The sequence below is a fragment of the Scyliorhinus torazame genome, chromosome 17 (genome assembly GCF_047496885.1).
Source record: "Scyliorhinus torazame isolate Kashiwa2021f chromosome 17, sScyTor2.1, whole genome shotgun sequence".
NCBI classification, from domain to species: domain Eukaryota; kingdom Metazoa; phylum Chordata; class Chondrichthyes; order Carcharhiniformes; family Scyliorhinidae; genus Scyliorhinus; species Scyliorhinus torazame.
The window spans coordinates 160555553-160581591 of NC_092723.1; the positions used below are offsets into that span (position 1 = coordinate 160555553).

Below are 26039 nucleotides of genomic sequence, written 5' to 3' on the forward strand. Positions count from 1 at the left end.
AATTTGGGGCTGTATTAAATCTTCAACATTCTTATCTTCACCCCACTTGGTGCAGATTTACGAAATTCCATTTTTCGTGGCCCTGGATCACAAAAAAGAGGCTGTGGTGGTGGCAGTACGGGGAACACTTTCCCTTGAGGTTAGTCTTCCTTCAACTTTTTAATAGAACCAGTCAGTTTAACTTTGTTGGGATCGCTTCTAGAAATGATAATTCGTGACAGAGTGAATGACCACTTGGGCAAATGTTAATCCAGGAAAGTCAACACTGATTTATGGTGGGCAAATCATGTTTAACTAATTTACTTCAGTTGTTTGTTGAAGTAACAGAGAGGGCTGGATGAAGGTACTGTTATTGATGTGATACACATGGACTTCCAAAAGGCATTTGTAAAAGTGTTACACAATAGACTTCGGACCAAAGTTAGAGTTCATGGAATAAAAGGGACAATAGCGACATGGATACGAAGTGACAGGAAAAAAAGAGTGGTGGTGAATTAAGGATGGGTAATAATTGCCACACCCAGATCTCATTAAAGAATTCTTCGATCTAAAGCATGACTTTCTAACAACTACCTAGAGCTATATCCCTGGCAGCAGGTTGGTTAAACTCAGCCTGGCTTGAAGTTGGATTGGATTGGATTTGTTTATTGTCACGTGTACTGAGATACAGTGAAAAGTATTTTTCTGTGAGCAGCTCAGACAGATCATTTAGTACATGAAAATAATTTTTTTTTAAAATACATGCTAGGACAACACAAGTATACAATGTAAATATATAGACACTGGCATCAGGTGAAGCATACATGAGTGTAATATTAATCGGGTCAGTCCATAAGTGGGTCGTTTAGGAGTCTGGTAACAGCGGGGCAGAAACTGTTTTTGAATCTGGGCGTGTTCTCAACTTTTGTATCTCCTGCCCGATGGGAGAAGTTGGAAGAGTGAGTAAGCCGGGTGGGAGGGGTCTTTGATTATGCTTCCCGCTTTCCCCAGGCATCGGGAGGTGTGGATAGAAGTGTGCCAATTTATCTGCTTTACAGCGCCGGCTCGACCAGTCAATTTTGACAGTACGCTTGTAGTAACTGGCTAGTGCCACTGGATGTCTCTGCAGCAATAAACCGGGTTGGATGCTGCTGCTGCTCTGTAGTTACCACAGCTGAATGATGCTGGGTATTGAAAGATTAATCACCTCTGTTTCCCTTTTCTGGTTCTTAATTCTGGCAAATCCGTTCTTTCTCCCCACAACGTTTCCAATTTGAATGGGTTTTCAGAAGAAATGTCACCAAGCCAAAGGAAGGAGACAATAGGCCAGGTGACCAAAAAGCTTGATCAAAAAGGTTGTTTTAAGGAGCGTCTTAAGGTAGGGGGAGAAATTTAGATTTGAAATTCCAGAGCTTGAGGCCGAGGCCGCTGAAGGCATGGCCACCGATAGTGGAGCAATGCAAATTGATAAAGTACACGAGGCCAGAATTAGAGGAGCACAGAGATCTTGAGGGTTGAGGGACCGGCGACCATTACAGAGGGAGGAAGGGGCAAGGCCATGAAGCGATTTGAAAACAAGAACCAAAAACGTTACAGCACAGGAACAGGCCCTTCAGCCCACCAAGCCTGCGCCGATTCAGATTCCTTATTTAGACCTACTATTTATTGCCTAAACGATCTGTATCCCTACATTCCCCGCCCGTTCATGTGTCTGTCAAGATACATCTTAAACGTTGTTATTGTGCCTGCCTCACTGGCAACGCGTTCCAGGCACCCACCACCCTCTGCGTGAAAACCTCACCCGCACATCTCCCCTAAACTTTCCCCCTCTCACGTTGAACCTGTGCCCCCTTGTGATCGAGTCTTCCACCCTCGGAAAAAGCTGCCAACTATTCACCCTGTCTGTACCTCTCGTAATTTTGAAGTCCTTAATCAGGTCTCCCTCAGCCCCTGTCTTTTATGTTCAGGAATATAATAATTTTTAAAAAAATCATTTTATTGAGGTATTTTTTTGTTATCATAACAACAACACAATAAACAATGTACATGAAACTATAAACATAGTGCAAAAGCCGACTCCCTCCCTTACAGGTCCCACCTTTATTAACCCCCTACTCTTAAGCTAAACTAACCCCCTCTCCCCTTCTGCTGTCGATTAATTTTCCGCGAAGAAGTCGACGAACGGTTGCCACCTCCGGGCGAACCCTAAAAGTGACCCTCTCAAGGCAAACTTGATTTTCTCCAAACAGAGAAAGCTAGCCATGTCCGATAGTCAGGTCTCCGACTTTGGGGGCCAAAAGTCCCACATCTAACCTCCAGTGCGGGCGCTTTCTTTACTAACCTGCAGGTCAACACAGTGCGGAGCATGGTCTGTGATTGTGATCGCCGAGTACCCTGTGTCCACCGCCCCTGCCAGTAAGGCCCTGCTCAAAATGAAGAAATTGATCCGGGAGTACACTGTATGCACATGTGAGTAGAAGGAGAACCCCTTCACCCTCGGCTGCCCAAATCTCCATGGATCCCCCCCCCCATCTGCTCCATGAACCCTTTTAGTTCCTTTGCCATTGCTGGCACCCTGCCTGTTTTCGAGCTTGACCAGTCCAAGCCAGGGTCAATAACTGTGTCGAAGTCCCCTCCCATGACCAACCTGTGCAAGTCCAGGTCCGATATCTTCCCCAGCATCCTCTTTATAAACTCCACATCATCCCAATTTGGCGCCTACACATTTACTAATACCACCTGCACCCCCTCCAGTTTCCCACTGCCCATAATGTACCGACCTCCCACATCCAAAACTATTCTACCCGCCTCAAACACCACCTGCTTATTGATCAGGATCGCGACCCCTCTAGTCTTTGAATCCAGTCCCGAGAGAAAGACCTGCCTGACCCAGCCTTTCCTCAATCTAATCTGGTCAGTTACTCTAAGGTGCGTCTCCTGTAACATTACCACGTCCGCCTTCAGTCCCCTAAGATGCGCGAACACACGTGCCCTCTTGACCGGCCCATTTAACCCTCAAACATTCCAGGTGATCAGCCTAGTTGGGGGACTCATTGCCCCCCCCCCTTCGCCGATCAGCTACCCCCTTTTTTTGTGCTCGCCTCCAGCCCGTGCTCCGCACCTCCACCGGCCCGTCCCCAGGCAGCCGCCGCCCCCAACCTCCTCTCTGTCCCTTGGCCCAAGTCCCTCCCTCGTCAGCAGAACATCCCCCCCCCCCCCCCCAGTAACAACACTCTGTAACCCAACCCCTTTGATGAACCGACCATCTTTGATAAAGATAGATAGTTTTTTGAAGAATAAAGGGATTAAGGGTTATGGTGTTCGGGCCGGAAAGTGGAGCTGAGTCCACAAAAGATCAGCCATGATCTCATTGACTGGTGGAGCAGGCTCGAGGAGCCAGGTGGCCTACTCCTGCTTCTAGTTCTTATGTTCTTGTATGCGCCCCCCCCCCCCCCCCCCCACTGCGCTTCCGTGAGATAGCCCGCCCAGTTAGTTTGGTGGCCCCCATTCCTGGCGCCGGATAGTCTCCCACCTATTGTTTCACACACCCCCCCCCCCCCCCCCCCCCCCTCCGGGTCATACAAACTTACTCCAACATCAAACAATCCCCACACAATTGCCCGACAGAAAAACACCAAAATCTAAACAAGCACACCTCCATCCCCCAACAGTGCAAATGAAAACCGTAACTCACTCAGCTCTACCGCTGGTCCCAAATCAATACAGAAGGCATTACAAACAGCTTCCACAAAACAAAAACGAGAAACTTTTTTTTTTTTAAAGAACAGAGAAACAAAAAGAAAAAAAAACATGAATGTTGCAGCAAAGTTCAAAAGTTCTCAGTCCACCACCAGTCCTTTCCTTTTCACGAAGTTCAGCGCATCCTCAGGCGACTCAAAATAAAAGTGCTGTTCCTCGTACGTGACCCAGAGACAGGCCGGATACAACAGTCCAAACTTCACCTTTTTCTTAAAAAGGATCGACCTAATCTGGTTGAAGCCTGCTCTTCATAGAATTTACAGTGCAGAAGGAGGCCATTCGGCCCATCGAGTCTGCACCGGCTCTTAGAAAGAGCACCCTACCCAAGGTCCACACCTCCACCCTATCCCCATAACCTAGTAACCCCACCCAACACTAAGGGAAATTTTGGACACTAAGGGCAATTTTCCATGGCCAATCCACCTAACCTGCACATCTTTGGACTGTGGGAGGAAACCGGAGCACCCGGAGGAAACCCACGCACACACGGGGAGGATGTGCAGACTCCGCACAGATAGTGACCCAAGCCGGAATTGAACCTGGGACCCTGGAGCTGTGAAGCAATTGTGCTACCCACAATGCTACCCTCAGTTCTTGGTAGACCCGCAGGATACTATTGTCCCACTTACAGCTCCGTGTCTGCTTGGCCCACTGTAGAATGTGCTCCTTATCCAAGTACCTGTGGAATCTCACCGCCATTGCCCTCGGGGGGGCCTCCCGTTCGTGGCTTCCTCGTGAGTGCTCTGTGAGCCCTGTCCACCTCCAAGGGTCGGGAGAATGCCCCACCTCCCAGCAGCTTCTCAAACATATCTGCGATGTATGCCCCAGCGTCCGCTCCTTCAGACCCCTCCGGGAGCCCAACGATTCTCAAGTTCTGCCGGCGGGACCTTTTCTCTAGGTCCTCCACCTTCTCCAGGAGCTTCTTCTGCTGGTCTCTCAGCATCCCCATCTCCAACTCCACCACAGTTTGATGTTCCTCCTGCTCAGCCAGCGCCTTCTCCACCTTCTGGATCCCCCGATCTTGAGCGTCCAATCTAAGCTCCAGCCGCTCAATCGACTCTTTTGTCGGGTCCAAACAGTCCCTTTTCTGCTTAGCAAAGCCTTCCTGAATAACTTGCATCAGCTGCTCCATTGACCGCTGGGTCGACAAACCAGAGGTCTCTGCTTTCTGTTTCTGCCTTTGTGAGCACTTCTAGTCCTTCTCTCCATGCACTGATGTGGGAATTCAGTACACAATTGCCTCTGTCTTCAGTTTTACAGTTCAAGTCCGGTAGAAAATCGGGGGAAAAGGTCCAAAAGTCCGACCCGAACGAGAGCCACCAAATGTGCGACTTACTCCTTCATAGCCGCCACCGGACAAAACCAGGAATATAATTATTTAAAGATTAATCATGTTACAAGATGTACACTAATATGGAGATTGCCACTGCTTTTTTGTTATGGAGTCGTAATACAACATTTCAATTATGTAATTCTTAATGTTGGGCGCAATCTATTCTAATGGGAACAGAGTTCCATAGCGCGTGATTAGTTGGGTGTTTCCCAGCACTCCCGCCATCGAATGGCCATTTGGGTCGATCGGGGGCCTCAGCGGGAATGCGCGGCCAAGGCCTCACTTAATAATAAGGATCAAAACCTTAAAATTGATTGAAATGGTTGAGAAGTTTAAACAAAGCTATGACAAAAATAATACCACAAAAGAAAATATTGATCACTTCGGGAAAGCGTTTGGTCCACAATAGGTATCAGTTAACCCTGGCACACACTGGATCAAACCAAATCTTTCCTGATCTGATTAGCATGCTTCCAAGTTGGGCAATAGATTTAACAGGTGAAACATTGGAGAGGCATAAGCTGATTGGAATGTCCTTCGGTATCATTGTATGGTATGATTACCAGATGGTAGAAGACAAACTAGATAAACCTTAGTTTTTTTTCATCCAGTAGTTCCTGTGCCTTATCCTTGTTTACATGTATTTTTTAACTTACAGGATGCTTTGACGGATTTGAGCGCAGAGCATGAAACGTTACTTGTAGATGGTGTGACAGGAGAATCTTTGGCACATAAGGTAAGTATTCAGCTCTTCTTTCATGCTTGCAAACTAATCAGAAACCAGGATGTGAAAACTGTGCAAGATATACTTTTGTTTCAGCATTTACACTGCAACCTTAATGTATCTGTGAAGCAGTTCCCATTAAAGTTGTAACACAGAATCAGAATCTCGTGCCCTGAAGCTTGGACTTCAGATCAGCACCAAAGCTGAAACTAAACTGTAAATGTGTGCTTGCTGACTGGTTAAAGATCAGTCTGGAATTCTAAATCAGAGCATAGAGTGATAGGTTTGTGGCATAATGAGCTGTACTGGAGGGGAGGAAGAAGAAGGGAATGGCAATAATGATAGGTGATTCATTAGGTAAGGGAACAGACAGGCATTACTGTGGCCGTAGACGCGACTCCAGAGTGGTATGTTGCCTCCCTGGTGCCAGGTTCAAGGATGTCACCGAGCAGATGCAGGACATTCTTCTGGGGGAGGGTGAACGACCAGAGATCGTGGTCCACACTGATACCAATGACTGAGGTAGAAAAGGGGATGGGGTCCTGGAATCAGAATTTAGGGAACTAGGTAGAAAGCAGTACCTCAAATGTAGTAATCTCCAGATTACATCCGGTGCCATATGCAAGTGAACACAGAGATCGGAGGGTAAGGCAGATGAATGTGTGGCTGGAATGATGATGCAGGAGGGAGGGCTTTAGATTCCTTGGACACTGGGACTGGGGGAGATGACACCTGTACAAGGTGGGTGGGTTGCAGAGCCGGGACTGAGTTCCTTGCAGAGTGTTTTGTTAGTGCTGTAGGGAGGACTTCAAACTAATTCACAGAGGGGTGGAAACCAAGAAGAAATATTGGAGAGGAATACCAGAATGCACAAAATACTGGGAGTGACAAAAAGCGCTCCTAGAGAGAATAATAAGTTAATAGATGGTGTTAGAGTAAGGGAAAAAGTAATGACTTCTAGATCAGGGTTACTGTATGTATGTGAATGCACAGTGAATAGTAAATGAGATTGGGGAAATATGATGTTTGGCTAAAGTGGCCTAGCTCAAGAAAGGACAGGACTTGGTGTTAAATATTCCTGGGTACAAGGTGTTCAGAAAAGATAGGGAATGGAAAGAAGAAAGGATGGTGGTATTGGTTAAGGCAGTGTTTTTCAAACTTTTTTCCCCAGGACCCCCTTTAAAACCGGCCGACCTTTGTGACCGAAGCCGCCCAACCTTTGCAACATACCATTTTTGCTTACCTTTAATGCGATAGATAAGCCTGCTTTGTCCTCATGATCTCACTTGCTTTGTCATTCAATGTTACATTTCTGCTAAGGACCAGAGCTGACGATTTGAGTTCTTTTGTTTAAATTTAGAGTACCAATTCATTTTTTTTTTCAATTAAGGGGCACTTTAGTGTGGCCAATCCACCTACCCTGCACATCTTTGGGTTGTGGGGGTGAAACCCGCACAGACACATGGAGAATGTGCAAACTCCACACGGACAGTGACCCAGAGCCGGGATCGAACCTGGGATCTCAGCACCGTAAGGCAGCAGTGCTAACCACTACTCCACCGTGCTGCCCTTACGATTTAAATTCTTGCTGCATCCTTTGAAAAAAAAATCAAAGAGGGTTGTCCTCAAACTCGCCATGCTTAATCTTCAAATGCTTTGAGTGTTTTAAATTTTCATTTGCCAGTACTTCCCTACATATAACACATATGGGCTGTGCATCCTGATTTGCATTGGCATAATTAAAGCCATACCTCAAGAAATCATCTGCTTTGTGTCTGATTTCAGTTTCTTCTTAATGGGTTGTTCACCAGAAGCCCTGGACCTCTGGATACAGCTCACACCAGCACTGCTTTATCCGGCCCTGGACTCTCCTGATCAGCCCTCTTCAGATTCAGTTGTGAAATCCTGGCCTGTTTGTGTCTCTGACCTTCTATTCCTTATTACAAAATTATCCATCTTTAGTTCTTCACACGGTCCTGTTACTTGCTTGCTGGCAGCTACAAAATGGAGGAATCTCTCCTCTGTAATTTCACGGCCAAAGCACAGACATACAGGGCATGTGCCCTTGTTTCTGCCACTGCTTCTGGTAGTGACTCTATCATTTATATATTAAAGGCCGGTTGCGGCTGGCATTCTCAATTTAAAAGCCAGTCATGACCAGCATTCTTTTTTTACTTTGAAACTTTATTTCCAATACCTGATTTTTTTACTCCAGAAAATTAAAGCAATTTCAGATGAACATGCACATCCTTACATTTACACACCAACTTTGTTTTGAATATATTCCCATTTCTTTGGAAATTTAAATAAGTATACAAAAAAAGCCAATAGGCAATCCAACATAAAAAATAATTAACTGGGGGAGAGCCGACTTCAATGGGGCAAGAACGTAGCTGGGCTGGATAGACTGGAATGAAAGGTTGGCGGGAAAACGCTGAGCAATGGGCTACCTTCAAACTAGAAATGGCCTGGACTCATTCAAGGTACATTTGCTTAAAAAGGAAAGGTAGGGCAAATAAATTTAGAGCTCTCTGGATGACAAAGGGAATGGACATTACGATAAGGGAGAAAATGTGTGCTTATGTCAGGTAGAAAATACAGTTGAGAACCAGGAGGAATACACAAGGTTCAAAAGGTGAAAAAGCACACCAGAGACATGAAGAGGGATTGAGAGAGAAGACTGGCAGCCAACATAAAGGGGAATCCAAAGTCTTCTATAGTGTCATGTGAGAGTGCCCTTTAAGAAATGGGTGTTTAAGAAATGTACCTTTAAGAAATGGAGCTGCTCATGTTACTGGGGTGATGTCAGAGTGTGGGTGGAGCTGAGCTCCATTTCTGCTTTTTAGTTTCAGTTTGAGAAGAGCTTGGGTGTGTCGGTGTTTTTCAGGGAGCTGCATCTGAAGTCTGCCATCCAAAGACTATCTTAATCATTTGGTGAATTCAGAATTATAAATGATTTCAGTATTGAATGTAAACCCTGATGTGCTTCTGTTTAGAGGTTTGTTAAGTTTTTGGATGTTAAAAGAACAGCATACAGATTACTTAGTGTTGTATTCTTTGGGAGGTGTATTTGATTTACTGGTTGCTAAGACGTTCACTGTTTGTTTTAGAAAGGTTAACTTGAGTTCATAGAATAAACATTGTTTTGTTTAAAAAACTACTGGTCCATTTTCTGCAGTACCATACCTGTAGAGTGAGCCGTGTGCTCCCTATCATACCACAATCTATTCAAAATTGTGGGTCAGGTGAACTCCATGATACACTTTGTGGTTTCTCTAAACCCTGGCCCATAACAATAGACATGTAAATAATAAAAGGAGAAGTAGGGCCGATTAGGGACCTAAAAAGGAATTTATACATAGAGGCTGGGGGGCTGAGGTATTAAATTAATACTTTGTGTCCGTCCTTACCAAGGAGGTAAATGCTACCCAGGTTATGGTGGCAGATGAGGAAACTCTGTCCTAGAAGGGCTCAAAATTGATGAGAAGGAAGTGTTGAATCGACTGTCGGTATTTAAAAGTTGACAAGACACTGAGACCGGGTCAGATGCATTCATTGATGCTGAAGGAACTGAGAATGGAAATTGCAAGGGGGCTGGCTATAACCCTGTCTTCTCTAGACTCTGGTGCCAGAGGTCTGGAGAATTGAAAACGTTATCCCCCTGTTCAAAAAAGGTTGTAAGGATAATTCCACAAATTACAGGCCAGTCAGTTTAACGGGCAAGCTTCTAGAAACAATTTTTCAGATAGAATTAGTAGTTGCATGGGAACATGTGGGTTGATTAGAAAGAGCCAGCATGGATTTCTAAAGGGGAAATCATGCCTAACTAACTTGCTCTAGTTTATGGAGGAGGTCGCAGAAAGGGTTGATGAGAATAATGCTGGTGATGTGGTGTACAAGACGAGAGTGACTGCTGTTTTCAAATGAGCCTGAACTTAATGGGGACCCCTTTCCGTTCAAAATAAGTGCAGTGACTGAGTGGGTCGGAAGTGAAGGATTGTACCTTGCAAAACATCCAACTGTGAGCCTGTGAAGACATTGAGTGACTGTGTTGTAAATTAAACGAGCATTAACTAACTCATTATAACCGTTTCTTTCAAGGGGATTCTTCAGGCAGCATGTTACATTCACAAGAAATTAATTAAGGAAGGGATTTTAAATCAAGCTTTCGAAGTTGTCCCTGTGAGTTTGAATATTTGTATTTTTGAACATCTGTGCCTGTTTGATGCCTGTTTTGAAAACTTGACCATGTTTATACGGGAGAAGCTGCAGTTTACTTTTTGTGTTTTCTTTTTTAATGGTGAGTGACTTGAGGGAATCAAAGCAAAGACTGTTGGAGTATAATTAATTATCTTTAATCAGGGAAACCCTGTCCTCCTGTGTTATGGCAGAGCTCTTTTCTAATAAATGTTTCTCCTGGTTCAATATGCACTGAACGGTTCTGTCTGCCCTCACACGAGTATAATGATGGATTTTTATACAGTAACTGAGCTGCGTACTGAAGCAACAATATAAGCAAACTGGGTAGTAATGGGGTCTCTATGCAAACACTCAATTATATCATTCGTATTACAGTGGTTAAGCACCAACTGATTACAGACTTTGCTTTGGATACCAGGTTACTTTGATATTTTAATTCACCTCGGGCAGTAGAGAAAGAGGGCATTTGACCCAAAGTGCCTGTGCCGGCCATTTGGGGGGGGCTGTCCAATTAGTCCCATTCCCCATGTCCTTTCCTCATAACCCTGGAAATGTTCTTTTCTGGTATTTATTCAACTCCCTTTTGAAAGTTATTGTTGGATCTTCGTCCACTCCCTATTGAGGTGGCACATTCCAGACTACAACTCACTGTGAACAAAATAAAAACATCATTCCCACCGGTTCTGCTGCTGTTTCGCTTAAACCTTTATTTTGTTAAAATTTTGAGTACCCAATTTTTTTTTTTTCTTCCAATTAAGGGGCAATTTAGTGTGGCCAATCCACCTAAGCAGTACATCTTTTGGGTTGTGGGGGTGAAACCCATGCAGACACGGGGAGAATGTGCAAACTCCACATGGACAGTGACCCATAGACGGGATTCGAACCCGGGTCCTCAGCGCCGTAGTCTCTGTTTCTCTTAAACCTGAGCCTTCTGGTTACCAGCCCCCCTGTTGGTGGAAGCAGACTAAATAAGGACAAACTACCAAAATCATCTCAGGATTGTGAACACAGACTTTGCTTTGGATACCAGGTTACTTTGATATGGAGAAGAGGATTGGAACTCTTTGCAGCTTAGGGGGAGGCAGTGGCATAGTGGTATTGTCACTGGACTAATAATCCAGAGACCCAGAGTCATGCTCTTGGGACCCAGGTTTGGATCCTGCCGTGGCAAATGGTGAAATTCGAATTCAATAAAAGTCTAAAGGTGACCATGAAACAATTGTCGTAAAAACACATCTGGTTCACTAATGTCCTTGAGGGACAGGAACTGTCGTCCTTACCTAGTCTGGCCTACCTGTGACTCCAGATCCACAGCCATGTGGTTGACTCTTAAATGCCCTCAGGGATGGGCAATAAATACTGGCCCAGCCAGCAACGTCCACATCCCATAAACAAATTTTAAAAAGCCACACTTTGTCCATGCAATTGGCAAGCTAAGCAAGAAAACTGAATGTGTTCTGCCAGTTACCAGCTACAGAACTGCCTGCTTTTAGTTGTTTGAAATGATCATGTGCTGTTGGAGTAAGCATGTTTTCCCCTGTAGGAATATAAATTGGTTATAACTGGCCACAGCCTGGGGGCAGGAGCAGCGTCGATCCTTGCTATATTGCTTCGCAGATCCTTCCCAGAGCTCCGATGCTATGCATTTTCTCCTCCCGGAGGTTTGCTAAGGTGAGCGGTGTAGAATGACTGGGCACAGTCATTTTGTTAATGATCAGGTTGAATAATGTACGCTCAAGGCATTCTTCGATACTTTTAAGTATTCAAATTTTATGCACTTAAACTATGTTCTCATTTGAGGGGAACGCTTGGCCTGTTTGTCACTGTGAGTGCATTCTCAGTCAGTGTTGCAGTGTTTTCACTCTTACAGTGTGATTTAAAATTGAATGCCCCTTGAATGAACCTGTTTCAGGTGGAAGTGGCTCTGTACCCATGCCACGCTGAGGGATGTTGGATGATTGGCGAAGCAGTGAGGTGAGATTTGGATCTCATAAAGGCTCTGAGGATCCAGAATAAAACAGCAAAATGGACTATTACTGGCCGGTTGCCAACTCTGGACATATTCATCATTGGAGATTTTATCAAGTGTCCTCCTGCCTCCCATTCCATATGTTCACCATTGACTGCCCCGAATGGCCACCTTTGTGGAGCCCTGTCCCATATGTCCACCATTGGCAGTTCACCCTTATCGAGCCCCTTCCCTGCACTCCTGCAGTTGGCCATCTAGCATGTCCATCCACATCCGGGTCAAGGCTTCCATGGCTAATTGGAAAAGCGAGCAGACTCCTTTATCCTATTGGATAATTCTTCATTGTCACCAAACAGCCTTTTTACATAACGCTGACCAATATTTCTATAAAAGTGTTTTGAAGAATATGGGGGAGAAACGCACTTTTTTTTAATGCCCTTGTAATTTTTCTCCTGGGTTTTGCTGACAGCACTGTCCTGGAGACTAACCTTAAATTCCTGGAGATTACAGGCAATCCTAGTTGGAGCAGCAGGTGAACACCACACATCTGAGGAAGCTCTTTACAATAGAGAGCTGACTTCAGGGGGCAGCACGGTGATGCAAAGGCTAGCACTGCAGCCTCAAGGATCCGAGGACCCGGGTTTTACCCCAGCCCCGGGTCACTGTCCATGTGGAGTTTGCACATTCTCCCCGTGTCTGTGTGGGTTTCAGCCCCCACAACTCAAAGATGTGCAGGGTAGGTGAATTAGCCATGCTAAATTGCCTCTTAATTGGGGGAAAAAAGAATTGGGTACTCTAAATTTATTTTAAAAGAGAGCTGCCTTCAGCATTACTTTTGCTGTCATGTGGTACAAGAGCTGCCGGGTTCAATCCCTGATTCTAACTGGTCTTGACCCTTGCTTTATCTGCTAGGATTTCTCTCTCCTTCTGCACCTTAATGAATGAATAGTCTTCTGATGTCCATTGCCTGGACTTTCGGCTGACAGCCAAATGTGGGTGGACCCAATAAAGAAATCCCCATAAATCTGGCCAGTTGATGTGCAGGTTAGATGGGGTTACAGGGTAATAATAATCTTTACTAGTGTCACAAGTAGGCTTACATTAACACTGCAATGAAGTTACTGTGAAAACCCCCTAGTCGCCACATTCCGGCGCTTGTTCGGGTACACAGAGGGAGAATTCCGAATGTCCAATTAACCCAACAAGCATGTCTTTCAGGACTTATGGGAGGAAACCGGAGCACCCGGAGGAAACCAACACAGACACGAGGAGAACATGCAGACTCCATACAGACAGTGACCCAAGACGGGAATCGAACCCGGGTCCCTGGCGCTGTAAAGCAACAGTGCTAACCACTGTACTACCAGGCTGCCCCTTTTACAAAGATAGGATGGGAGAGTGGGCCTAGGTAGGGTGATCTTTCAGAGGGTCGATGCAGTCTCGATAGGCTGAATGGCCTCCTTCTGCGCTGTAGGAATTCTCTGGTCTTTGAACGAAGAGAGGGATAGAGAGGTTTAGGAAGGAACTTCAGTGCTTAGGTGCCAATGGTAGAGTGATCAAGATCATGGATATACAAGAGGCTAGAATCTTAGGAGTGCAAAGATCTCAGAGGATTATGAGACTGGAAGAGATTATAGAGATACAGAGGAATGAGGCCAGAGAGGGATTTGAAAATAAGGATGAGAATTTTAAAAATAGAAGCTTTGCTGCACTGGGATTCTAGCGTCACTTCAGCTGCTCACTCTTGCTCTAGATCCACCTCTTGTGCTTTGGTCTATGTTCTCACTTGCTTTTATCTCTCAATTTACCATGGCCCAGTATTTAGTCTGGACTTCCTGATGCTGTGTGGAATATCTCCAGTTAGATGTTCGCATGACATCTGGTATCGCAACATTTTGGAATATGTATATTGTCTATATCTGTGCACAGTAAGTGAGACTTGCTACAAGAACAGTATTTTCAGAACAGATCCATAAAATAGATCAGGCGAGTGTTGGACCAAATTTTAAGTCCCTCATTTGTCCATGATATAAAAGTTGACTGAGAATGCGCTCATACAATTACAGCACTATACTAATGTGTGTTTAGCATTACGTTAAGACTGTAAAATAAAATGGCCATTCCATTCCATTGCCCCTCAGTTACTCAATGTTATTGAAAGAAGATATATGTTGTGACACCCTAATCCTTTAAATCTTGATTGTGTATTTCGGTAGCACTGCACTCATAGGATCAGTATTTCCCTTGTACAATCTTACTCATCTCTTAAGTTTAACTTCACTCTTTCGTTAATTTGGAGTGTCTGAAGCCTATTATTGGGTAAACTCCTTTTTGCTGAGTGATGTTGATCACTCAAAAACTGCCCTGGTCATAGCAATGGCTGGTTGCTGTATTTAACCAGAGGCTGGTTTAGTACACTGGGTTAAATCGCTGGCTTTTAAAGCAGACCAAGGCAGGCCAGCAGCACGGTTCGATTCCCGTACCAGCCTCCCTGAACAGGCGCCGGAATGTGGCGACTAGGGGCTTTTCACAGTAACTTCATTTGAAGTCTACTTGTGCCAATAAGCGATTTTCATTTCATTTTCATACAGCATAAGAATGGGCTGAATGGCCTCCATCCGTGCCGTAATGACTCTGACTGTCAGATGGGCAGGGAGATTAAATAAAGGAAAGCAACAATATTTAAGCTGTTAAGGTGCCAAGCGCCTGATGATATACCTCATTTGATAACTTACCATGCTCCCCCCAGTCTAGGTACAGTTTAGCCCTGACTACCTACACCAGGATGGAGGAAGCTGTCCACAAATCTTAATGATTCAAGCAACTTTTTTTTTGTTTGGGTGATAAGGAACAAGTGAATAAGAAAGATTGTCCTCCTCCCTGCATGTCACATGCTGGATGTGGCAGATTTGCTAGAACAGAAGAAGTTAACACAGACTCAACTCTTGGGGTGTGATTCAGGGAATGCTTTACGCCTGGCGCTAATCTGGATGCAATGGGTGAATCACGCAAGACCTCAAATCGGGCTCCCTGCCAGGCAATCGTGAGTCACCTGACTCATTCCGCCTGGCGCAATCTGGATCTCTCCCTCATGGGGAGAGATCCAGATCTGCATATTTAAATGATCCATTAGGATCATTCACATACCCAGACACCGTATGCACTCTGTGCCCGGGCGTCAACAGCAGCGCCTGCGAGACAGCGCCATTTAGCACTGGTTTCCACAAACGTGGATCAGGTGTAAAAGCACCTCGGAGAGGGGCGCATCTCACAGGCCATTAGAGACACCCAGGTGGTTGGTGACATGGCAAGTGGTAGCCTGGCACTCCCCCGAGCACCTGGAACTGCTAGCCTGGCACTGTCAGGTGGCTGGGTGGTGGTGCCAGGGGCATTGCCAGGCTGGCAGTGCCAAGGTGCCAGGTCGATAATGCCAGGGGTTGGACCCGGGTGTCCTTGCCCTTAAGAGTGAGGGGAGGGGGGGGGGGGGGGGTGGGGGGGGAGGTGAGAGCGTTTGCGGGTCCCAGAAAAGGTTCGGAGGGTAAAGGGTTTTTGAAAGCTGGGGGGGAGAAGGGATCTAGAGATCAGGGCAGCCTTCCAAAATGGCGCCCCAATCTGCAAGGCGCCAGTCAGCTCATCAGTGCTGGATGGCTGCCTAAGTGCAGCCTCGGTGGGGGAAAAACTCCCAGGCCAAAAAAACCCGGCAAAGTGCTGTTGAATAGCCGGGAGATTCTTAGCACTGCAGCCGCCGAGAAACATCCCGCCAAATGCAGCCAAAAGCAAACTTTGACTTTGGTCCGCTGAATCGTACCCGTAGCTTTTTAGTTTAGAGGAAGATATTTTCTCTATTGCATTGTTTAAACTTTTGTCACATAGACACTGCTGACATATCCAGAGCTATAACTGTGTTCGTAGTTTGCACTACGCCAGACACTGTGTCTTATCTGCCCATAATGGCACCCCTTGTCATCCAGAACTCAGAAGAACTGATTGCTCAGTTTTTGCTGCTGGTAATTGTTTACCTCCTTGTGCTGGTTTAATGACTGCACCTTCATTTTTATAAAAAATTGCTTCTTCCTGAAGACGAGCCCCGTTTTTAATCGGGGCATCCTCCCCAGGAACTGTGGTCATCTTCAGTCGAACTGCAATTCACAATTTCTCTGTTCTAATCCAGAAAATCATCTTTTTTCCAGTAAGTGTCTGGCTGATTATAGCAAAGGATTTATCATATCTGTTGTTCTGGGCAAGGATCTCATTCCAAGGTCAGTGTGCAACATTCGTGAACTGCATGTCCAGTCTCAATCTGATTGATTGCCAACGCTACATTCTTAATATTCATTTTAACCTCCACCTTTTCAGGCTGAGCCTTGGCAATGTAGAAGACCTGAAAAGAAGAATATTAAAAATAGTTGCCCAAAGCAACCGACCCAAGGTATCGAGATGTTTTGCAGTGCTGTTTGGATGAAAATGCTGATGCCCTTTTGAGCAACACTTTACCCTCTTTAGAAATGCAGTCCTTTGTTTTCGGGTAGAAAATATAGTCCGTAATAAATCCAAGAAAGCATTCGGTGGAACCATTTTTACTCTGAATGGATCGAATAAACAGAGCAGGGAGGTACATTTCTGGTGGGTTACAATTGAAAAGCAAAGTTATGTTAAACTTGTATTGAAGGATGGTTAGACCACATTTGATGTAATATGCACAGATCTTGTCTCCACGTTGCAGGAAGGGAATAGTCAGTAACAAATGTAAAGGAAAGGCTTTATAAAGGTGAAACCAGAATTGAGAGGCTGTATTCAGCAGGAAACTGAAGAGGCTAGAGCTCTTTTCTCGAGGAAGGAGAATGCTGTTGGGAGACCTCATGGAGCCCTTTAGGATTATGAAGGGATTCAATAGAGTAGATATGGAGAATATGTTTCCATTTGTTGGGGGGTGGTGAGGGGCAAAACCAGGAGCCCCTCAATATGAGATAGTAATAGGAAATTCAGGAGAAATTATTTTCCCAGAGTGGTGAGAATGTGAAACTCACTACCACAGGGAGTGGGTTAGGCAAATAGCATTGATTTATTTAAGGAGAAGCAAGATGAGAGAGAAAGGAGTAGAAGAATATGCTGATAGGATGAGATGAAAAGAGATGTGAAGAGGACAGTTTGCACCAATTGTGCCTCATAACCTGTTTTTGTGTTGCAAATGCTGTCTTATTAATAACAGCATTAACTCAACAGATCAGTGAAAGCAAGTTGAATAATTTGAACACGTGTGGTTTGGGGTCTACACATTCGCATCGGTGCAACAAAGATACTTACAATTTCTAATCCTGCTATCTTTTTTAACATTGTGCTACACAGAAAGGGGTCATTCGGCCTATTATTCCTGTGCTAGCACCTGAGCTACCCAAATAATGTGTACAGTGTCCCTGACTGGAATCGGGAAACTTAGTACAGGTTATGGTTTGAACTGTGAAGTCCTAGTCTGTACTTCTCCGTACCATCATGTGCAGTGCTTTCACCCACTGAGCCATTGAGGCATGCAGCATATTTTCACGTATTCCCCTTCTTCCAAATTCCAGGGGAAACGCAGGCTTGTGTGGAAGAATACCCACATAAACTGCAACTGAATCACCTATTAAGAGTTAACCAATTTTTTAAAAAAACAACAAAGGCAATGTAATAACAAAGTGTAGTTGTTTTAAAAAAAAGAGCAATAAGTTGGATTCTTGGGACCTCGAAACATGGAACACTAGGCACAGAAAGAGGCCATTAAGCCCCTCAAGTCTATTTCACCACTGACCGTGTCAAGGCTGATCTAACTCCATATAATTGCCTTTGTTCAGGATCCCCTAACACCCTTGTCCAACAAAAATCTATCAATCTCAGTTTTTAAAATTTGAATTGATCGCCAAAATCAGCAGCTTTTTGGGAGCCGGTGGGGGGGTTCCAGATTTCTGATACCCCTTTTGTGAAGAAGTGCCTTCATCATCCCTGACATGGACCAAAGGCGGGTAGATAGATTTAAAATACAGATCCGTTATGATATCACTGAGTCATGGTACAGCCCCAAGGGACTGAATGGTCACCTTCTGTACCTAATATTGCAGGTTTGGAAGTCTCAAAATCCATCTTGATTGATTGTTTCTTTTATAAATCCATTTTGTTGTTGCAGTGCCTTTGGATTTAGTTTTTTTTTTTTAATTGGGTGTTTTACATTTCGCTGTTTTTAAGATTATGCCCCTCCTGTTCTGTATTCCCCACAAGAGGAAATAGTTTCATCCTATCCTATCAAAATAATTCGATCATCTTAAATGCCTCAATTAGATCACTGCTTAATCTTCTACATTAAGGGGAATAAAAGATGAGATTATTCAAACTGCTCTTGGCATTTCTCCATTATAGCTCATCTTGCTGAGTCAAATCTTTGGTCACATAATCTGTATCTCCACCCATTTGTTGTTCTCTCTGTCCAGTATCAGATTCTGCTGCGAGGATGTTGGTATGAGGTGTTTGGAGGGGATCCAGACAATTTCCCCAGTGAGCTGGATGACAGGCAACAGAAGCAACTGACTCAGCCCCTTCTCGCGGAACAGAATCTCATGGGGCACAGGTCCGCTTCCTACACCAGCATTGCTGACGAATCACCTTCAGATTCGCCTTTTCATGGCCCTCAGCTCTTCCTTCCAGGGAAGATCATTTACATTGTCAAAGAACCCAGCACAGGGAGGTGATTATGCCATTCTACTGAAAAATATTCCAGTCACTTTCTTTTTTTAACAGTAAATTTGGATGATTTTTTTTGCAAAGTTGTTGTGAACCTTAAAGTACTAGAAGAATAAATACTGTTGGCAATTTCAGAGAAAATATGCAAAAAGATGTTTGAATTGAACTGCTGGTAAAGTGATTGCACACTGCAAGTCTTGTTGCTTGTAACAAGGAGGTTGGAAACCACCTGTGCTAGTCTAAAGCATAGAATAGTGCAGAACAGAAGGACGCCATTCGACACATTGATCTGCGCTGGCTCTTTCAAAGAGTAATTCAATTAGTCCCACTCCCTGGCACATTCCACCTTCAAGTATTTTGAAGGCTACTGCTGACTCTGTAACGCCTACCCTATCAGGAAATTGTATAAGTCATTCTTTTTTTTAAAAAAATGAAAAACATTTAGAGTACCCAATTATTTTTTTTCCAATTAAGGGGAAATGTAGCGTGGCCAATTCACCTACCCTGTACATCTTTTTGGGTTGTGGGGGTGAGACCCACGCAGACTCTGGGAGAATGTGCAAACTCCACACAGACAGTGACCCAGGGCCGGGTTTGAACCCAGGTCTTCGGTGCCATGAGGCAGCAGTGCTAACCACTGCACCACCGTGCTGACCCTCATTCAGGTACTTCGACTCATATAATTATATTTCAAAAAGAAGACAAATTTGCCCATGTGCCAGCCATTTGAAAGTTATCCAACTTGACTCACTCCCTGCTCTTTCTTAATGGTCCTGCAAATTAATGTTCACATTTCAGTGCAGTGCTGTGGGAGTGCTGCACTTTTGGAAATCTCCTCTTTCAGATGTGATGTTAGAGGTCCTGTCTGCCATCTCAGATGGATGTAAAAGATGCCACAGGTAGTATTTAAAGAACAGTCCTTTCCAACAACTATCCTTTACCAACATTATTAAAATAGTTAACCTGGTCATTTTCACACATTGCTGTTTATTGGAGCTTGCTATGTGCAAATTGGCTTTTGTATGTCCCTACATGACTGCAGTAACTACACTTCAAAAACAACTTAACGGATGTTTGGGGTGGTTGGTGACCCTATGTTGCATTTAATGATTGTACAACTATTTCTATCTAATCCCTCTCTGACACTATCTTTCTCTCCTCCCATCTAGTTTCTGCTTTTCTCAAGCAAAGTACCACGCTTCATGGTCTGATGCGTCATCCTTCAGCAACATTCTCATCAGCCCCAGGATGATAACAGACCACATGCCAGATCTTTTATTTGACCTCCTCAAAGACCTGACTCAAGAGGCCCCTTTCATCCTCTGTCCCACGTCATATATTGCAGAGAATGGGGCACATTGAATCTAGCTGTTTGCCTAGTGCAAACTGGGAGCCAATGAATCATACAGAACCTCTTGGTGCAACTTCACCCATCAGCTGTATGGCACAGTGTTTCAGGCTTCCTGGGAAATCGGCGAAGACTGAGGGCTAAAATGGGCCATATCCGTAATCGACATGATGCAGGCGGCTACAATAGTTGAAGTTCGACTGTTTTGAGTTTCTGTGACGTGTACTCTGCTGTGTGGGTCTCTGCTGCATTTAGACTTTGTTTTCTTCTCCTTGGTCTTCAGAGTCATTTTTTTTAAACTTAAGTTATTAACTGGCACCTAAAGGGAAAAAGAGCAGGTTCACTTCAGACAACATGACTACTCCAATCAATTGATGAGAATCTGTCATGACATCGCATTAACTTCATTCTCACCTGAAGATTGTAATGTCAATGTGGGCTCGAGGTTCAGGATCATTCCTGATCAAGATCCATTGGGTTTCCGAGTGTAAAATATTTAATGCTCTTTGCGCTGTCGTGGACATTATTAGATTTTATGTAGAATTGTTTGAACTTTGTAATTCTGCATGAGTGAACCCATTGTACCAGCAGAGCAGCTGGAAATGCATGTTTCCTCATACAGTAGCACAGGTTTTACTCCAAGATTGATTGGTTTCCCCAGAGGCCATGCGATTTTAGTGGGCATGTGGCCTGAGCATCTGATTTGGGAAGTGGCATATGAGCTCTCTGCAGCTAGAGTAAATATAGACACGCTACTGGACTGGAACTGGGGCCAAGGATTGAGCTCTACAGCCCCAGCCTTCCATTTCCTGATGATTCAGTCAAACCACAAGTTTGTAACTCAAATTAGATAATACTTTAGCTTGAGCCCATTTGATAATTTCATCTCGCCAACACAGTTGACTTTGTGTGCATTTTATCCCTTTTTGGGGTTTCTGTTTGCAGCTCGCATCAAGAACGACCCATTCAGAATGCTATTTTTCTTTGAGACCTGCATACAAAATAAACTTGAGTCCTGGCCCACTGGTGAGCTGGATAGGGTGGCTCATTTTTAAAAACTTGTTTGATCATGTCTCTGTGAAGCATCTTGGAATATTTTACTACCTTAAAGGCACTCTATAAATGCAAGTTGTTGTTGTTTGTATGTATGCAGAAGGTGGGCCTTTTCCCTACCTGAAGAAAAACAGAGGGAGATAAAGATCTGATTGAATTTAAACCCCCCAGTTTTCAAAACCAATAATATCCCAACTTTGGCTGACTCAATAGTTGCAGAGACATTACCACTCATAACTTGCATATTTAACTTGGAGGGCTTTCCCCTGAGAACCTAATTGTTACAAAAGTTGGTTCCTGGAGCCTGCTCAGCCACTCATGGCTGAACTCCACCTTCCCCATATCTCTTAATTCCCTTATTACCCCCAAATTGATCAATGGCTATTGAATAAAGGTTCTTCCTAACCGAGAAAGGCAGCAGGATTTTTAAAGAACATACAGTGCACAAGGAGGCCATTTGGCCCATCGAGTCTGCACCGACCCACTTCAGCCCTCACTTCCACCCTCTCCCCGTAACCCAATAACCCCTCCTAACCTTTTTGGTCACTAAGGGCAATTTATCATGGCCAATCCACCAAACCTGCACGTCTTTGAACTATGGAAGGAAACCGGAGCACCTAGAGGAAACCCACGCAGACTCCGCACGGACAGTGGCCTAGCGGGGAATCGAACCTAAGACCCTAGTGCTGTGAAGCCACAGTGCTAGCCACTTGTGCTACAGTGCTGCCCGCTGTGACCATCTGCTTGGTCTTGGGATGGAATTATACATTTATGGAGGTTTTAATCCTGTTGCCCAAGGGCTCAATTATTTGCTCCATGAGTCAGCAATCTTTAAAACAAGGCCAAAACTTTGGACCATAAAGTGATGTCGACCTGCTGCCTGATTGGAATTTTTCAGTCTGCTTTATTTAGCCAGTGCCAACACCATTGAAAGTTGAATAGGTTTGAGACTACAATGGTAACTTATGCTTACGTTTATTTTACATTGGCAGAGCTGTGTCCAGGTTGTAATGGGTCTCTTCAATCATGAGTTTTAAAAAATAGTTTTGCTGATTATTGAGCAGATTAAGGCATAATCCCCCAATAATCTGTTGATTGTAGATATCCTTACACCTACATCTGAGAGAAAGGAACAGATGGAAAAGCTGAGAGAGATGAAGTGGTGGGAGGAGGCTAATGTGGATGGAAACATTGGCATTGACTTATGTAAGCTTAATGCACAAATTCACAGTATTTCATCCGAGTTTGTCATTGACTTGTAAGTCTACAGGATAGTAATCTTGCCAGTGATAATGAGAGGTTAGGTCTTGTTCACTCAGTGTGTGCTTACCGAGATTTAGCGACATGTAGCCAAGTCTAGTAGGCAGGTTTTGTCAACAGGCAACTGAACTTTGGATGGGTGGGTGGCAGAAGTCGACCAAGGCCCTTTTATAATCCTTTATTGGAGGTGAGACACTGGCAATGATACAACATTTAGGGACTCCAGTAAAGTCCATTGTGTGCAGCTTTTTGCTTTGCCAAACATTACTCCAGTAGGTACCACAGCAATACTGCTGTAAAAACCCTTTTACAGTTAAGTATTTTTAGGGACAGTGTGGAGACCAAGGATCCTGCTATAGTTTTAAATTGAAATGCAAGGGTGGGGTTAAATAAGTGTGGCTGCTTGAGCAAGTGTGGCCCTTGCAATGCAGGCAAAATATTAGTTTCCAGGGCAGATCTGTGAAAGTTCCTGCAGCAGCTAAATCGAGAGAGTGATGCTAAATCGTGACGATTAATCCACGTGATCACTTTTTCAAGCGCTGGCACATGGAGCCTAATTGAAATACCAGTAAGGTCACCATAGAATAATTGGACCCAAATAATGCAATACAACGCGTGCAACCATCTACCTTGCTCTTTGTTGCTCTGCCACTTGCTTGACTTGGGCCTTTAAGCCACAGGGAATAACTATTTACCTAATGATGGTTAATGTGGGTGATGCTGTTTCTTAGAACTCTACACAGTTAAACCAATTTACCATTTCTGACTGGCGTGATAACGGGTAAGATTACAAACCACGTTCATTCTGAGAAACAATGGGGGCAGTATGGTGGCGCAGTGATCAGGGTCACTGTCTGTGCGGAGTCTGCACGTTCTCCCCGTGTGTGCGTGGGTTTCCTCCCACAGTCCAAAGATGTGCAGGTTAGGTGGATTGGCCAAGATAAATTGCCCTTAGTGTGTCCAAAATTGCCCTTGGTGTTGGGTGGGGTTACTGGGTTATGGGGCTAGGGTTCTATGGTTTCGCCCCCACTAGGGGCAGCACGGTAGCATTGTGGATAGCACAATTGCTTCACAGCTCCAGGGTCCCAGGTTCGATTCCGGCTTGGGTCACTGTCTGTGCGGAGTCTGCACATCCTCCCCGTGTGTGCGTGGGTTTCCTCCGGGTGCTCCGGTTTCCTCCCACAGTCCAAAGATGTGCAGGTTAGGTGGATTGGCCATGCTAAATTGCCCTTAGTGTCCAAAATTACCCTTAGTGTTGGGTGGGGTTACTGGGTTATGAGGATGGGGTGGAGGTGTTGACCTTGGGTAGGGTGCTCTTTCCAAGAGCCGGTGCGGACTCGATGGGCCGAATGGCCTCCTTCTGAACTGTAAATTCGATGATAATCTATGATAATCCAAAGATGTGCATGGTAGGTGGATTGGCCACGCTAAATTGCCCCTTAATTGGAAAAATGAATTGGGTATTCTAAATTTATATATAAAAACAATTCTGAGAAACAACTGAGCAGAAGCTTCATGGCCATCCTTTCGCCCACTGGACCCTCTGATCCAATATCAAAGCAAATTTGGATAAAAAAAGACTTGCAGTTTACAAGGAGCCGAAGATAAACACATTTGTACAAGCTTGAGGAACATTGAGCTTATAGGCCTCATTTGTGAAACTTTAATGAGCTAGTCAAAACATACACAAATGAAAGTTTGACTGTCTGTGGCCTGAGAGTCTGGGCCTCTGCAGTAAGGGTGTCCAAAAGCCTTGGCTTGCAAGGCTGAGAAAGTCATGAAAAATGACGAGCTTGCTCCTTTCGATTGTGCCATTTTAATCAATAACTCAAGAAACTCAGGTGCCCACTGTGCTGGGCTATTCAGTAGTCCATCTCTGCTTTTACACAAGTTTGCAGGACAAATTAATTTGCTGCACAAGGTGCCTCTGGTATGTGGAAGAATGAAGACACAAGGTAGGTAACCAACTATATGTTGGTATATTGTCTAACATTGTCATCACCTTTGGCTTAGGTTTACTGACTAGGTGTACCACAGTAGATGGTGATCAGTGCTTGTTTGACAGGATCTTACCGTTTTCTTTTTATAATTCCTCATTCTTATCAGTTTGTTAAAATAAATTTAAGCACCCAATTCTTTCTCTCTCTCTCTCTCTCTCTCTCCCCCCCCCCCCCCCCCCCCCCCCAATTACAGGGCAATTTAGCATAGCCTATCAACCTAGTCTGCACATCTTTGGGTTGTGGGGTTTGAGACCCACACAGGAAGAATATGCAAACTCCACATGGAGTGACCCAGGGCCATGATCGAACCCGGGTCCTCGGCACCATGAGGCAGCAGTGCTAACTACCGCACCACCCTCTCATTCTATGAATGTTAGGCATGATCATTTAATACCAAAGGGCATTAGGTGCAAAACAGAGCAGAAACTGGGAATCTTTCCTGTGCTTAGGGTTTCCTAGGAGTTATCATAACTTACAGCTCACCAGGAAGTCACTCAGCTTGTCATGTCTGTGCTGACTCTTTGAAATCAACTGTGCTTAGTCCTAAACCTCTGCTTTTTGGCCCTTTGTAGATTGCTCGTATACCTGTCAAACTTATTAAATCAGCTCCACCTGTTCCAGATCTTAACCACTCTTGCACATCTTTTTGTATTCTCTGGTGTCATGTTTAAAATGACTATTTGCATATTACTTCTAAATGTTGAGTTAAAATCCCAAAGGAGTCATGACAAGTTCGGTTTTCATAATTACTGGGATGTGGGGCATTTGGGGAATAGTTACATATTTGCCTATTTCTTTAAATATTTAAAACGCAAGATCTGCTCTGCAAGATTCTATGTACAAAATAAAACTTAAGACTGTCTTCACACAAGCCAAGTTACTTTATTTACATTATGAAAACTATTGGGTTCAAAGATATTTGTCAGATTTCTCCCTTTCCTACAAGCATTGACCTTCAGGATAATATTGTTCTCTGATTCTTTACTTAAATTTTAAAAAAATATATATTTATTAAAGTTTTTTAACACAATTTTTCTCCCTTACAAACAATAACCCCCCCCCCCCCCCCCCCCCCCCCCCCCCGCCTCGTAACAAAAAAACAAACAAGAAATCGCGCAGAGCAAGATATATACATGACAAAATTATATATTTACACAGCTTTGTATACTGGCCCTCACCCGTACGTACCAGTTTCCCCAACCCTTCATGTTATCTCTTGCTCATCCACCCTCCCAGGCAGTCCCCCCTTTCTCCCCCCCCCCCCCCCCCCCCAAAGGTTGCTGCTGCTGCTGACCGACCTTCCTCTAACGCTCCGTGAGATAGTCTAGGAACGGTTGCCACCGCCTGTAGAACCCCTGCGCAGACCCTCTCGAGGCGAACTTAATCCTCTCCAACTTTATGAACCCAGCCATATCATTTCTCCAGGCTGGGGGGGGCTTCGCCTCCTTCCACATTAGCAAGATCCTTCGCCAGGCTACTAGCGACGCAAAGGCCAGAATGCCGGCCTCTTTCGTCTCCTGCACTCCCGGTTCGTCCACTACTCTAAATATTGCTAGCCCCCAGCTTGGCTTGACCCGGACTTTCACCACTTGAGATATTGCTCCCGCCACTCCTCTCCAGAACCCCTCCAGCCGGGCATGACCAAAACATATGGAGATGGTTCGCCGGGCTCCCTGAGCACCTTCCACATCTGTCCTCTACCC

The 26039-nt window shown here is 44.6% G+C and overlaps 1 protein-coding gene across 1 annotated transcript; it reads left to right on the forward strand.

Moving 5' to 3' along the window:
• Positions 1–43: 43 nt before the first annotated feature.
• daglb (diacylglycerol lipase, beta) lies at positions 44–25207 on the forward strand (the record flags this gene model as incomplete). The annotated part of the gene is made up of 8 exons (XM_072479808.1): positions 44–139; positions 5730–5807; positions 9897–9977; positions 11539–11666; positions 16155–16223; positions 16321–16393; positions 18426–18679; positions 19845–25207. Coding segments are annotated over 8 exons (972 nt in total), but the record flags the coding sequence as incomplete, so codon positions are not given.
• Between the last annotated feature and the right edge of the window lie 832 nt (positions 25208–26039).